Source organism: Callithrix jacchus, chromosome 4 (assembly GCF_049354715.1).
Source record: "Callithrix jacchus isolate 240 chromosome 4, calJac240_pri, whole genome shotgun sequence".
NCBI classification, from domain to species: Eukaryota; Metazoa; Chordata; class Mammalia; order Primates; family Cebidae; genus Callithrix; species Callithrix jacchus.
In genome coordinates this window covers 49541317-49556988 of record NC_133505.1, presented here as the reverse complement: position 1 = coordinate 49556988, position 15672 = coordinate 49541317, and the positions used below count along the sequence as shown (strand labels likewise).

Below are 15672 nucleotides of genomic sequence, written 5' to 3'. Positions count from 1 at the left end.
GAACCATTGTTATTCAGTCACATTTGTTGAATTCTTAGCACCCTCTGCGTGAAGCTGGACCTCTATTCCTGAAGCAGTATAGGCTAAAGAATCAAGACTGAATAGTGGTGGTTTCCCTGTTGGACCACTTCCTGTCTCCCAGACCTATTACTTTGTGTCAGGAACGTTGTAAATTGTCACTGTCTTTTATACTGCATGCTTGTTTGTGGTCAGTGTGGGTAATAGCTGGAGGATCTGTCCCTGATGTAATTTCTTAGACCTTAGCTATTGGGAACTTAAGGGAATGTCTTTGAGGGTTCAGTAGTTCCTTTGTTTTCTTTTCAGGAAATGGGCCTCAGCTCTTCCTGTCACCCTGGTAGTTTTGAGTCAATGCTGAGCATGCATGCAGTTTTATCTCGAGTCCCATATGTTACTTTGAATGTGGCTGCAATATCTCTTATTTTACACTGGTCTTGGATATATATATATATATGGTGTATGTATCAGAAACTTTTTTTAAAATCACAGTTCTTTACCGACTTAATTATCAAATTATGAGATGAAATTAGCAATTTTGAGTCTCTTTTTCTGTAGGGATGTTGAGTATCACTAGAGTAACATCTTGGAAGGTGTCAGGTAGTAGAGTTTTATGGACTGAGTTTACTGAGTTTATTCTCACCAAGGTGTTGCAAAAACCTTATTCCTGGATTGCAGCCATTTTGCCATTTCCTAGCATTCCATCTTGATTCTTTTTTGCAGAGATCCTGTACCTCATCCCTTTTCTCCTTATTTTTGTTAACATTCTGTACCGTAAGTGTATTTTTAAAATACCAGCCTTTCCCCATCCATCCACAGCCAATTTTAGTCAGTAGTCATAGAGGGAAAATGAGTCTCCCATGCCATGACAGTTACACATTTCTAAATGTAATATGAAGTGGTTGGAAAGTGGTATCTTATTAGACAAAAACAAGCGATAGTTTTTAGATGTCATTCCTGTCCAGGAATGGTCTTAGGTGACTCACAACAAGAATTGACTTCCAGACTCCTACCATGGTTGCCTATAAGGGTGTGACACTAGATTATTTGTTTTTATGCTTTGAGTGGATATAGCTGACAAGAGAGAAGGAGCAGATTCCCATATATTTTCATCACCATCAATGGAGATATTTTCTTTTTCAGAATTGGATGTGGTCTTGATCGTCTGCAATGGGAAAATGTATCTGCGATGATTGAGGAGGTATTTGAGGCAACAGACATCAAAATTACTGTGTACACACTCTGAATCAATAAACATTTTGGATGTTTCCATGTTCTGTGTCACCTTGACTGGGCAGACCTACGTTAAAATGAGCAGAGGAAAGTTTCATGGGAAGTAGTCTGTTTCACAAGACAAACTTCGGTTGCTGTATTCAAGTACTTGGACTAGGACTGTGGAGGAGGGGTTGCTTATGATATATTCCTTGGTTTTTTTTGCAGAAAAGTAAGGAGTGGGTGGCCTGATAATAGGCCTGGAAACTGGATTGTTGGGACTGACCTTTGTTTTGCTCCAGTATTCTACCTGATTTGTTTGGCTGGCCGCTAGGTGGCAGCATTGGTTCTACGTCTCTGCTTTTTAAGAGAAATTTCAGGAAAGATGATCATTCCAGTTAGTTTGGCATTTTTTTGTCGTTTGCGCACATAACTTGGTGTTATCCTTATGTCATCAGAATCCTCTGAGGGGAGAGTTTTCATTTTAATTGCACAATTCTACATTGTTAACAAAAAATTTGTGGTGATAAAAAAATGGAAAAATAAATCTTTGGGGGATTTAGGAGGTTCTGTGCTTATGTCTGTTTTTTCTGGTCTTGGGTAATGGAGGATTCACCTGCAGCTTAATTTCAAACAGTCAGACAAAGAGTCCAAGTGGGAGGAAAAGCAAAGTGAAAAATAAGAAAATTGGACAAGTCAAAAGGCAGGTTTTTAGAATCTCCTCATGGTGAACTTTTTCTCTCTTTTGTCCACTGCATGGTTTCTGTGATTGAACCTGTCTGAATTTAATCATTAAAACAAGTGAAATAATATATGTCAAATGCCTAGCAGAGTATTTAGCACAGAGTAGTGACCAATCAATCAGTGATTCTCAAAAATCCATATGAATCTTCTGTAAAAAATAAAGGCCACTTCCTCTCAAAAAATTCTCACATCTGTTATCCCAGCACTTTGAGAGGCTGAGACTGGAGGATCTCTTGAGCCCAGGAGTTTGAGACCAACCTGGGTATCATAGCGAGACCTTGCCTCTAGAGAAAAGAGAGAGCTCGATGTGTTGGTGCACGCCTATAGTTCCAGCTACCTTAGAGGTTGAGGCAGGAGGGGATGGCTTGAGCCTGGGAGGTTGAAGTTGCATTGAGCTGTGGTTGTGCCACTGTACTGTAGTGTGGGCAACAGAACAAGACCCTGTCTCAATTAAAAAAACGTATAATTTGGTGGTGGAGTTGGTTGGCCGCTTTTGTGTTTTTAACCTCCATAGAAGATTTGGATGCGTAGCCAACTGGGATCTAAATAGTCCCCTTTACTTCCGAAGCTACAAAGACCAGTCCTCTTTTGTGTTCTTGGTGAGAAAATAAAGTTCATGGATTTAGCCAGTGGTTCAGTATCAGAGCTATTGGGGAAACTAGATGTTTTCTTTTTTCCCCCTTACTGTGGTGTTGAAAAACAGCCAGACTTGCTATTGATTTTCTCCCCAGAGTGACTTTGGGACTGTCACAGGACTTGCTGCTTTCCCAAGTATAAAAGAACAACTGTATTTTAGAAGGGGCTGGTTTAAACACCAGGAAAGTACTGGTTAAATATAATCTTTGTACTTTAGACTTGTGTTTTTATCACGTATCAGCCTGATAAGAGGCAACAGGTTAAAAAATTAATTCACTTTTGTATTTCTAGGCAGAACAGACAAGTTCTTCATGTTGTTGGGGTAGGGGCAGTGGAGGGTCAAGTTCGTTATCAAACTTTTAGATTGAAGCTTTTCTTGAAGTGTTGCTTTTGTCCACATAAAATTAAGGGAAAAAGGAAGGAGAGATTGTCTAAATACACAAAATTGAAAATGAGAGTGGGGGATAAGTAGAAACTTAAAGAAACTTACAGTATTTTGTTTAACTCTGCAATTACAGATGCTCCTCAACTTACGTTAGGGCTATGTCTGGGTAACCCCATCTTAAGTTGAGTTCAGTTGAAGAGTGTATTGAATGTGTGTGGCTTTTGCACCATTGGAAAGTCAAAAACTTGCAAGACAAACCATTGTAAATTGGGTACCATCTGTAAATCTTAACACAAGTCAAAACATGGATTTTCTAGATTTCCTTTACTTTTAAAGAGATTATGGTTATTTTAATTTTTTTTTTTTTTTCATGGAGTATGAGCCTTCATTCTTCAAACAAAACCTAGTCTCATCCAGGATTGGCTGTAAGTAGAATTCTGGGACTTGGCAGGAATGTACTTTGTTATTTGCAGATAGTAGTCTTGGGTCAAATTCCGATGACTTATCACACTTGAAGCCTGGGGAAGGAAGGCATGTCCCGGTAATCAGAGTGAACACATTATTCCTGGAAACGTAGTTAGAGTTTGGCAAACACCCAGGAATTTACTTGTGAATTTTTGCTTCCACATAGGACTCAAACAATCCTTTAAAAAATGAGACTTGACATCATCCTGCCATTATCATCAAACACCACATATTGAATACTTTAAAATGACTGTGTATCTGAACATTAAACTCCTACTTTTCACCCGCTCCTTGCTAATCAAGAATCTAATTGCTTATTAATTGGTATTTGGGATGTGGCTACCTTGGATTTCTCATGCTTTTTGTTCCACCTTCTACTGTATTACTTGCCTACAGAGAAAGAAAAAGGCCCTCATTTGACTGCGGTAAGATGTCTGTATGGGAGAGTTATTCTGTATTGTCTAGCCAAGTCCTGGTTTAACCTTCCCTCCCACTTCGTAATGTTATGACTTGGTTCATAGCCTGGGGCGTCCCTGTGTCTGGGACTGGCTCAGTTGTCTGTGGTAACTTTGAAATATTCAAGTTTCTTAATCTGGCCACGGGAAAAACACACCACTTTTATTAATGTTGTTGTTTTTCTTTTTTAAAAAAAATACTCAAAATGCACATTTCAGAAATCTAAACCTTGGGTCTGAGGCTGTTTGCATTAAGCAGTCCCCTTGGGTGAGCAGTTAGGACCTTCAGTCTCATAGTTGACTGGTGCCCATGTATGGTTGCATTTCTCTCCTTGCAGGTCACTTTCCTCCTTCCCAAGAGCAGCATTAGAGAGAGAGGCACAGCCTAAATGAACTACGGCATGAGAAGTATATTTCAAGTCCTCTAAGGGCCTTGTTCAGGAAGATTGGTTGGTGTCGAATGTTGTCCAGCTCCAAATGGTATTAGGCAGGCATGTCCCAGATGGCTATACATGTCACTGCTGTCTCTGGATGGCAGCAGGAAGACCTTGGTAAAACAAAAAAGAAAATGTGTTACTGAGAGCCCTGCTGGCCCCCAACAATGACTAGTTTCTTTTTGAACTAAGGTTTCTGTGTGCCCTTCCCAACAAGTCCCTGAATTTCTCATAGTTTCCTTTGGTTTCTGATTTACCCAGGATCGAGTAAATTGACCAGGATTGAGTAAATAAGAACCCAATCTTTTATTCATGTTTTGATGTGGTGTACACAGAAAAAGCCCCAGAAGAGATCTTTAACTCTGTTCTTTTGACTAGATATAGGATGAAATACTATTCTGGTTTTTTTTAAATAAACGAAAGATGAAGTAAGAAATATGTAAAATAAGACATTTAATAAATGCTCATTTCTCGAGATAAGAAGGGTTGTTGTTCTTTTGGGCTTTTAGATTACAACTCCATCTCATACCAGTTTTGTTTTTGTTTTTTTAACTTGTTATATCTTTAATCTTTCCCTTCAGAAACATGAGCAATTCAAATAGACAGGGAAGCATGTTAATGGGTCCAGAAAATGCAGTTACATTTGACGGGAGGAGGGTTAAAATTGAAGATGTCTACTAATATTTAAAAATAACCTGACTTCAATATTTTATTTTTCCTCAAATAGTGATTCATTTCTTTTACTTCTGTTTAGATTAGTATAAGATACAACCCTCAATTTAAAATTTAAAATCTTTTAAATCTTCTTTGAAATGCTTAATTTTAATTAAAAAAAATCACTGGGGGAAAAAAAAAAGTCCCAAGGACTTGCTAGTTAGGCAGCTAGGCCCTTGACTCTGAAAGATGTTTAAAAGGAAAGTATACTGCAGTTAAAAGTAAGCTGCCAGTTAGTCTGTAGAGTTTGTGTTGGGTTTATAATTATAATGATAGTACATACACTAACAAAATCCTCAAGGAGTTCTAAAAGTTAAATTTTATATTTTCAGAAGGCACCCTCAGAAATCTGTTTTCACTACTGTTCACCCGTACCGATTGTCAGTGTCTTATTTTATGTGAGCGGAGTACCACAGAGTATGACCTGCCATAGGCTCGCTGAATTCAGTGGCTGGCTTCTGCTTTTTCTGAGAAAGGCCGAAAGTTGTGTCTTTTTTTTTTTTTTCCTGAAAGTTGTGTCTTAATGGGTTGGCAAATGCTCAGCTTGAGAATGATCAGGTCCCCGTGTGCCTGTCTAAGAGAAAACACCTGCCAGCATCAAGCCCTGGAATATTGATATTTCCTAAACATGTCTATGAAACGACATCTTCTGTTAAGGGGTCAGAGTAAGAAAGACCAAAAGTATCCTCATGGAAGCATGTTTTCATGTATTAGTAATAGGTGAGTTGTTGCAGAATTAAATTTGGTAAGAGTGTTGTGAAGACCCCTTCTCTATACTGGAAGATTTTGGTCAGTAACTGGGGCCTTGCAAAGGGGCTTAGTCATAGCATTTTGGTAGGTGCAAACTCCGATCAGACTAAATGCAAAAAAAGATAGTGAAGGATCCCTTAGCCCTCTTTCCTGAGGGTAATTGGCCTGTTTCTCTAAGAGTTTAATTTACCCTCAGCAAGAGGCCAAATTGGCCTTAATTGTGTCCTAATTATTTGCTTAAATAGCTAATTTTTACTTCCAGTTCTCCTATCACCTCTTGCTATCGGTAAGAAGTAACTTCTGAGCTGCTGCCTGATTTATAAACATCTTTTTAACCCTTTAAATATTCCTGCATGGACTAGCTTGTTGCTACATCATCCCCTTTCCTGCATTCGGCATCCCTCATGAATTCTGCTGAGGTCTTCTCAACATAAGGAAAATGTTCTTGTATTATACATTCACATAGAAATTATTGGTCTCCTTCAAAGTGTAGCCATTTGTTTGAAAACATGAAAGCATGTCTGGCTAAAAAAAAGTTAAATACCGCCTGGCGTGGTGACTCACGCCTGTAATCCCAGCACTTTGGGAGGCTGAGGCAGGCGGATCATGAGGTCAGGAGATCAAGACCATCCTGGCCAACATGGTGAATCCCCATCTCTACTAAAAATACAAAAATTAGCTGGGCATGGTGGCACCTGCCTGTAATCTCAGCTACTTGGGAGGCTTATGCAGGAGAATCGCTTGAACCAGGGAGTCGGAGGTTGCAGTAAGCCAGCGGCATCGTGCCATAGCAGTCCAGCCTGGCGATAGAGCGAGACTCTGTCTCAAAAAAAAAAAAAGTTAAATATCAGTCCATTTCGGGAATTTCAAAATTACCAAAAGTGAAGAAATTGGCCCTGAAGGACTGGAAAATATTTATTAGAGAAAAATGGAATGGTAAGATTACCAGTGGATATGGGAGCAGGGCATCTAAAAGGTGTCTAGAGTTAGTAATTCCTGACATATACAAAGGGGCATTCTCAGAGGATTTCGGTATCTTCTCTGCTGTGGTTCAGTAGCAGGTCCTTGTGCCATCTAAATCTAAAGAAGGTCATCTTGTCTCATGAAAGTTTTAGGATCCCTGTCAATCTTAAGTATTTTAAGTTAGGGGAAAGTTACTTTGATAGAAAAGTGAGAGAGGGAAAAGTTTAGGGACAGGGATTCGGATGAAAGAAACATGATATTCTAAACATTTTATAACCAGTCAAAAGCAGAGAAATGAAACCTCTCCAAAGGAAAATCAGATGTATCACTCATTCTACCTGACCTCACACCTTCGACTTGAGTTAAAGTGATGGTGCCATGGCACTGGGAAAACTCACGTGAAGCCGAGCCCAGTTGCCCTACTTCAGAATGTCTGCCAACTTCTCCTCGTAGTATAGGAAGTTCTCCTGAATGTCCTCCCAGGGCTGAAAGGCCTTGGATTCACCCTCTTCTTGCTCCACAAAATTCTGCCAGATGTACTCGAAGTCCTGGGGCTTCATGATGCGCAGTTTACAGCCAGCTTCCTTCAGCTTCTTCAGAGCAGCCTGGATCTCTGGCTCCTCCCACATGAAGAGTCGCCCCACCAGAATGAGCAGACGCAGGTTCTTGGTCTTGCTAAGGGTTTTGGTAATGCGGTCAGCGCAGGCTGCACAGGGGCTGGAGGACACGTACCAGGTGACATTGTACCGCAGGGCTGGGTCGAAGGCTGGCAGGATGGTGTTGAAGAAGGCTTCTTCCGCATGGGCAGCCGCATGCTCGTCCTCTAGGTATCCCCGAGTTGCCTGCACTTGGCCCCCCTTGCCCTGTGCCTCAACCACATAGCAGAGGAAGGTCTTGTTCCTCCCGGAACTGTACTCTACATTCCGGAACTGGAACTTAAAGAAGTTGGCAGGCAGCCGTTCTCTGCAGGTCAAGGAGATAAAAGGACAGGAAAGAATGATAAGTTCCTGTTTCTAGAACCAGTCTAGAGTAGGTAGCCCTTCCAGAACAGTATTTCAAAGATCCATTCATTCTTACTATAAACAGGCTTTGCCTGTGGTAACATCAGTGGCAAAAAAAAAAAAAAGCCATGAAAAAATCCAGAAGGGTTTATCTGAAAGGGAGGAGAATTTGGATTGAGGTATGCATGCTGATCACCCTACTAGGAAGGGTCTCCAAACACTGTCTCCACCATCACTCTTCCAGCAGAACACAACCCTACATGTCTAAATCAGTGGAATCTTTAATCTGCCTTAGAATCACCTAGAAGACTAAGAATTTCAGTGCTTGGTCCTCATGCCAAACCCATGAAATCAGAACATGTGGTGAGGTAGTCCAAGCCTCAGCATTTTTTTTTTTTTTTTACTTTAGGTGCATATTATATCCAGCATTTCTCCCCATGTTATCCCTCCCCACCCCCCGCTGTCTCTCCCCTTGCCCCTCAACTGTCACCAGTGTGGGATGCTCCTCTCCCTGAGTCCACATGTTCTCATTGTTCAGCCCGATTCGAAAGTGGGCGAAGGATATGAACAAGCGTCAGTATTTTTAAAAAGCTCTCTGGATGATTCCAATAAGTGGCCAGGTAAGTAGCAAGCATATAAAATTTCTCATGATGGAGCAAGACAAAGATTTCGCAGAGCATTTCATGCTTTCTTTTCTCTTCCTTGTAACTCACGTAAATGGCATCTTGGCATGAAATGGCCTAAAACTTGCAATACCATGCTCTCCTAGTGACTATTTCTCAAGTGTATATTTACTTTCAGGTGAAGGGATTGTCACATGGTAAGTGTCTAAGAGTTATCATCTGTGAGGCCAGACTACTCAAGGGTATCTTGGGATAATTAAGCCTGTATTTAGTACTGAGTCACTTCAAAATCTTAAAAGACTTGGTCTCTGCCCTCCAGATGCTTATAATTTGGCAGCTAGATTGCAGTTGGACAGAGAAGACGTAAATAAAACAGCTGAGAACATTATAAGACTACTAAGATTGGATAGGTACAGTAGAAGGTTCTTGAATATTTAGCCTTGATTCCGAAGGCAGTGGAGAATTGTCACAGGTTCTTGAGAAGAAAAACAATAAAAGTGGCGTCCATGGAAGATTACTGTGGTAGCAGTAGGCAGATGGTGTGAAGCTGAGGAAAAGCCTGAAACTGAACAAGTCCAGTAGGTGTCTTAGGACTCTAGACTTGGTGATGAACTGTGTGGGTGCCTTTGAGGAGGAGATGGATGGTTAGGAAATGAAAACAGCAGGAAAAGCCCAAGAATTTTGAAAAATTTGATAATAATAATAAGAAAAAAGAGAGAGGCCAGAGAGGACATCTGAGTTGAAGATTGTTTTTCCTTTTTTTTTGGTATGTGTATGTTTTTCTAAAATAGGCAAGATTTGTGCAAGTTTAAAGGCCAAGGAAAATGAAATTTTAATAGGAGAGATGAAGAATGTCAGAAGGAGAGGAGATGAGTACCAGCTAGAAAGACTAAATATTTTTCTTTTTAAAAATGTAATCTCTTTGGGTGTCCCAAGGGATACCTGTGGCACTATTAATTCTACTGTTGCCTGTCTCCACTCCTTCTCTTTCCCCAAAGAAGTCACCAGACTCTCTGGGCTGCAGGGGAATCCCTGGTATCCTAGGGCCTTGGCTGCTTAGGGATAAGCAGCAGATGCCAAAGATATGAGTAAACTTGACTTATTTCCCTGCAGGATTCCCTCTCCCCCGCCCGTCTCCAAAATGTATCCACCCAAGTTTCCATGTCTCTTGCTGTCAGGTTCATTTTCCACTATGGAGATGGATGTGTTTGAGGACCCAGCCCCAGGATTCCTTCAGGTACTATATTTAGCTCTCTAAGCCCCTCTGTCCCTAGTTGGAGGTGTTTATTGTTTACTTAACATTTTAGGAGGATGGATTACCTGATGTTCCCTGTTCCTCTTCTCAATCCCTGTTGGGCATTCACTTATAGCGAGTGCTCCCTAATGACACTCACCCCACCAGACCACTCCTGAATGTTACCAGTTGCTAAATGGTCCCTTCACTTTTGCTTTTGAGAAGGATAGAGCTTACCTTTCCTGCCCAAACTTGTTCTTCAAGGCCTTTTGCCCCCTTCCCGAAGTCTAATCCAGGGCCACCATGATGGATTATCAGGTGGGACCCCTGGAAGTATTCATGGCTACTCAAATAGCTTGGAGGTTTAAGCAGTAGCTGCCATGTGGTCCCTTCTTTCTTTCTGGAGCTTCCAAAATCATTGCTCCAACTTTGCTCATTATATCTCACTTGAAAGTATGAATTTAGGCCAGTGTGAATTTGGCCAAGCATGCAATGCATATTTGCCTGGATGGTTGTGTGGTGGCTGTTTCTCTCTGCCCTTCTTAACCTCTGATATTTTCCCCTCCTCTTCCCCAGTCAAGAGGAGAAGACCCAGAGAAACCTGAAACCCAAGGGAGAGGAAGAAAGGTCATCTCTATAAATACCCGTTTCCGACGCCTCCGGCCAGCGGCCCTAGAATCTACTGTGTCCCTCCGCTGGGCCTTCTGGACTAGGTGCCTTAGGAAAAGAAGTGCTTTCAAGGATCAAAGGAAAGGCAGGGAAGGTTTGGTTCCTAGTCGTTCCTTTGGGCTTGCTCAGAGACTAAACTTGCTTGATTTCTGAATGGGTTTCTTGGTCTTCTAGAAGGAGCAAAAAGGTCAAATGAGATTCTTTAGGCCTCTCACAGACGAAAACAGCTAGGTCCTGGGGGAAAACCAGAACAGAGGTAGTAGAGGTCTGGAATTTCTCCAGGGAGCTAGACAATGTGGCCATCTCAGGCAATTCTGTAGACTCACAAAATAACACTATTATGCCCACTAGTGGAAGGAAGGAAATAATGACACCTAAATTGTTAAATAAAGGCACTAGCATTTTTTTTTTTAAGTAGCGTGATATGCCTAAGTACCATATTTTACTATAGCCCTTTACATTTAACCTAGAAAATATTTTACTGGTTAAGGGGTATGGAGGGGTGTGTGTGTGTGTGTGTGTGTGTGAATGTGTGAATGGTGGTCAGGGGAGACTCTGATGTTGGTAGATTTCTTTCCCTGATCCAGTCACTTCATGCATAGAAACCTACAGCCTGATTTCTCTTCCCTGTCCCCAGCCTCAGCACCTTGTTAAGCACCATTTCCTCATACTTTCTGCCAACAAGGCCAGCTACACTTCATCTGCTTAGACCCAGGCTACTGGGCATTTCAGTTCACTTGGGAGGAAACAGAGAGTCCAAATATCTAGAATAAAACTGGGAAGATAGTCTGCTGGATGGAGGGAGAAGGGATGTGAGTAAATGTAATACATGTTTTTCTCAGCTTCATGTTCAGAATGTTTGAATTTTCTAAGCATAAATCTATGCTGTGAAAGGAAGCAACCCAGAGGGCAGTTGAAGCTGGGCTGAGATTAAACATTTGCTCCAAAATAATCTGTGAGTGGAAAAATCTACTCACAGGTAATTGTGTGTTGACTTGTTTGAGCTTTCCCTCACTAGACCTCTGGGTGACCGGCGTGAAAGAGGGAGGATTGCTGGTTTCACTGGCCTTCTGCTTTCTCAGACCACTTTTCAAAGTGGTTTTCAAGGAGTGGGCATAATCAGAAAGAGTAGTAAGAGCAGGAGTCAAGGGTTCTAGCAGCCTGACTCCCTAGATCTGAGAAGGAAGCTCCAGATTGCGGGACTGGATAGGATTCTGCCCCAGGCAGGCCCTGAACTTGCCTGTTTTCCCTGGGAGACATGGTCTTTACACCTGAGCTTTGACCTGCCCCCAATCCTCTGTGGAAGGCAGATTGGCCAGTCAGTGGGCTGTCTTCTCTTCTTCATGGCACACCGCCCAGCGTGCTCCAGAGGCCAGGGTGAGGGTAAAAGGCTGTGGCTGGCGTTAACTGGTGTCGAAGTCCCCTCACTCCTTATCTCTCCCTTCTCCTCTGGACACTGCCTCTCTGTGTTCCTTACATGGCCAGAGTAAACTACTGGTAGCTAAAGAAGTGATTGGAAGAAAAATCACTCTGTATGCCATTTATCTTTGTTCCATAATAATCCCTTGGATAGGAGGTTCTGCTTTCTGCAAAAACATACACAACATAACTAGAGACAAAGCCAAACACACATCAAGGGTGCTGCCAGGCAGAGCCACAGCCACTTCTCACTGGGTTGGAGAGCTGGGTAGACAACCAGCCCTGGTGCCGCAGAGCTCCCCTAAAACATGCTGTATCCAGAAGCAGGCGTGAGCCAGGGGAATTCCTATCTAAGCCTAGTGCCACTGGATCTTCATGCATCCTGAGCTGCTGTCCTCAAGAAACTCCCAGTTCACTCCCTATCCTAACATCTGACAGACAGCCTAAGAACCACACAAGAAGTTCTTATTCATTAGGTCTTTCATTTATTCAACAGATATTTATTGAGTACCCATCAGGAGCTAGGTGCTAAGGATAAAGCAGTGAAACAGACAAAGTGCTGTCCTCATGGAGGTTAAATACTAAGGGAGGAAACAGGCGTAAATAACAACTCCTATTCAGTAAACATAAAAAGAATCCTCCTTGGTTTTTGGATAGAGTATGATGATTTGGAGCCAGACAGTCCTGGGGTTCACATCCTACTCCATCTACAAGCTTTGGCCATATGACTTAATCCATCTGAGGTTTAGTTTCCTCACTTGAAAGAGTGAGTAATCCAACTTCTCAGGTTTTGGACAACAATAGACACTCAAAGCTAGTATAGGCTGGGCACAGTGGCTCATGCCTGTAGTCCCAGCACTTTGGGAGGCTAAGGCGTGAGGATTGCTTGAAGCCAGGAGTTTGAGATCAGCCTGGGCAACACAGTGAGACCCCATCTCTATAAAAAATACAAAACTTAGCTGGGTGTGGTGGCATGCACCTGTAGTCTTAGCTATTCGGGAGGCTGAGGCAGGAGGATCACCTGAACCTGGGAGGTTGAGACTGCAGTGAGCTGTGATTGCACCACTGCACTCCATCCTAGGCAACAGAGCAAGAAGCAAGACCCCATCTCCCCCTCCCCGCAAAAAAGTAAATTGATGTTATGATACATAAGATGCCTTTTCCAGGCCTCAAACTGTATCCTTCAGAGCTCCATCTTAGGAATTAACAAACCGGATCCATTTTCCATTACTCTTCCTCTCACTTTGAGAGGTTTCTGTTTTTCAGTGGTGTGCTGGTAAGTGTAACACTTAGCTCTCTGACAAAAGAAAAAATCCCTGATTTCTAAAGTTTGCTGATTTCCATAAGGTAAGTACTCCCATTACAGAGGTTTCAAGCTCCTGAGGTGACATCACTGGATGCAGAGTTGGGAAGAGATTCGTGAACCAACAGGGGCTGGCTTCAGCACGCTACAGCAGTCTTAGATCCTTTTCCAGAACATTCTACCATGTTATTTTGTTAATGTGCTCAGTGCCACTTTCTATTCTGAGTGCTCTGTTCAACCAGAATCACTCTTAGCTGGGCATCGCTCCTTTCTTCCAGCTACCCCCTCCTCATGTTGGACTGTTTCCTGAAGAGCCACCTGCTCTTCTGCTAATGTTTGGCCCAAATATAAGGAGCACTAAAGATCTGCCCTCTAGAGACCAGGCTAGAAAAGGAGCTGCTTTGCTGATCCCCTTGACTCCAGGAGGGAGTCCTGGGGGAATGCATCTGGAGAGGGAAGGAGAGGAAAGCTATTCCTCACCTTGTCCCTGCACAGACCCAGCTGCACCTCTGGGCTATTTTAAGCCATCTGTTTACCCAGAGTGGCTCAGGAGACAGCTCTCCACAGCTGTTACTTGTGGCCAGGAAACACTCAGGGCTCTACCTCCCACCTGAACTGCTCTCAGAATGCTCAGAATGCTGCCCCTTCTGTGCCTCCTTTTTTTCTGACCCTTGAGTCCTAGGAAGCCTCTGACCCTCACTACCTCCCAGATGGAGATAATGTGGAGCTCTGGGAAACCTGGGACCCAGAATGAATAAGACACCAGTAGAAAGGATACTATCTCCCTCTCCTCCCTTTGTGCTGAGTGTTGAATGGGCTCATGTTCATGAAACTATGTTGTGATTATAAAGCCCTGGACCAGTGTAAATTATATCAGTGGACTTAACCCTTCAGGATCCATTGCTCTGGGACTCCCAAGGCATGTTTAGCTCAACAAACATAGTATAATTCTGTTCTTGACCTACCCTGCCCCTGTGTTGAAATGCCACACAGAGTGGCGTCTGTGTACATGCATGTGTGTATGACTAGGGATAGCGTGTACCAGCATGCTTAGGTGTTAGAAAAAGGCTCTCCTTCCTTGGAGAAGCCACTGGAATTGAGGACTCTCCTGGCCAGGTTGCCCTAGGCTTTCCCTATGTCTATATTAATCTGTGCCCAGCTGCTCCCTTAATCCTAGGATGAGGGTGAGATTAGTTGGGTGGGCATGGGCAAATGGAAGTTCAGGGGCTACTCTTGCCTCAGGAAATAGGATACATTTTCCCTTAGGTTCTCTTAGAAATCAGAAAATATCTGAGCTGAAAGGGACTTCACTAGTATAGCTTCTTCATGTTATAAATGCTAAAACTGTGGCTGACTGGAAAATCACATGCCAAACTTAAAATATCAAGTCCAAATTGCTACTCAGGGCTTCATTTTCCCCTTGAAAGCATCATGCCTCCATTCTTCCTGAAACTTCTTTTAGTCTCCCACCTGCTCTGCCTGTGGGCATTCCTGGAGACCCCATGAAGGAAACGTTTGGTTCAGGGAGGAAATGTGGCCTCAAATATTTTCTTTTTATTCTTTGCTTAGGATCTAGCAGGTTCTTCCACTGCAGGAATAGAAAGGGAAGAGAAAGAAGACTACTTAGTTTTATTCCTGGAAATGGTATGATCTGGATAAGACAGAGGTACCCTGTACACAGCCCCCTCTTTGCAGGCTGTAGACCCTTTTCTTTGGGTCGCAGTTCCTCCAGGCAATGCCTGAGCATGTTGGAACAGCTCCTGTGTCCATAAGCTCCTGGTCTGCATTACCTGCACTGTAATTTCTGTTTCTCTGTGAGACAGCCCCTGAGGAGACTCAGAAAAGATTTAATAAGAAAAAAGCTGCTTCTCTCTCAGTCTTGGGAAAGGATGGATCTATCTTTCCTGTCTTGGGAGCTTCTACTCCAGGGAAAATCTCTAAAGAAAGGGCTAGAGGCCTATGGATAGTGGAGATATCAACTCAGGAACAGAGAGGGAAGTTGAAGGGAAGGGGTATTTTGACTAGAGCTATTATATGTGCCAGCCTCATTCTCTGTCCTCACCAGACTCCCTGGGTCTAAGCCTCTATCCAGAGAGGCCTGAAAGGTGGTTTTATTCCGGGGCCTTGCCTCCAAGGAGCTCCTCCTACCTCTCCCTGATTAGAGAGCCCAAGGTGTCACCCTGAAAAGCCATGAGAATTTGCTGCTGGGTCTCCTACAACCCCTGCCATGCCCACTGGTGCACTCTCACTGCTGCAGGGTTGCAGCTGGCCCTGACGCCTAATACAACCATCCTGAATTGCCACAGCCTACCCCAAGCCTGCACTCTTCTAGGGAGCGGAACCCAGGCCCCATCTGAGGCTTACCCTGTGACGATTTCGAAGGGTGGCAGCTCAATCAGCTCCTTCAGCTTCTCAGGGTCTTCCAGGTTCTCCAGGTCCTCCCCATTCTGGGAGGTAGCCTCAGCGGCTGCAGCAGCCTCTTCCTTCTGGGCCATGGAGGGGCTGTGGCTCAGGAGTCACTGAGAGAGAGGAGAGGCAGGCAGATCTGGGCCAGGCCCTGGCGGCAGAGTCCCAAGCAGCTGTCAGCAGCTAAATCTGGCTAGGGATGTGGGGAAAAGGACCCAGCAGGCTAGGTTTCGTGCTCTCCCGT

General features: G+C 43.3%; 2 protein-coding genes across 6 annotated transcripts in view; one reads left to right on the top strand and one right to left on the bottom strand.

Moving 5' to 3' along the window:
* Nucleotides 1-4823, top strand: part of OARD1 (O-acyl-ADP-ribose deacylase 1) — a 10389-nt gene extending 5566 nt beyond the window's left edge. For all 5 annotated transcript variants that reach the window (XM_008994402.5, XM_008994401.5, XM_017971070.4 and 2 more), the window contains one exon: nt 1159-4823. In XM_008994402.5, coding sequence (XP_008992650.1) covers nt 1159-1261 — 103 coding nt within the window. In that variant the 3' untranslated portion in view covers nt 1262-4823. The remainder of the gene's footprint in view (nt 1-1158) is intronic.
* Nucleotides 4055-15672, bottom strand: APOBEC2 (apolipoprotein B mRNA editing enzyme catalytic subunit 2). The gene is made up of 3 exons (XM_002746520.7): nt 15387-15672; nt 7172-7736; nt 4055-4459 (listed from the first exon to the last, which is right to left on the bottom strand). Exons 1-2 carry the CDS (start codon nt 15515-15517, stop codon nt 7193-7195), a joined length of 675 nt encoding a protein of 224 aa, XP_002746566.1. The 5' UTR covers nt 15518-15672; the 3' UTR covers nt 4055-4459; nt 7172-7192.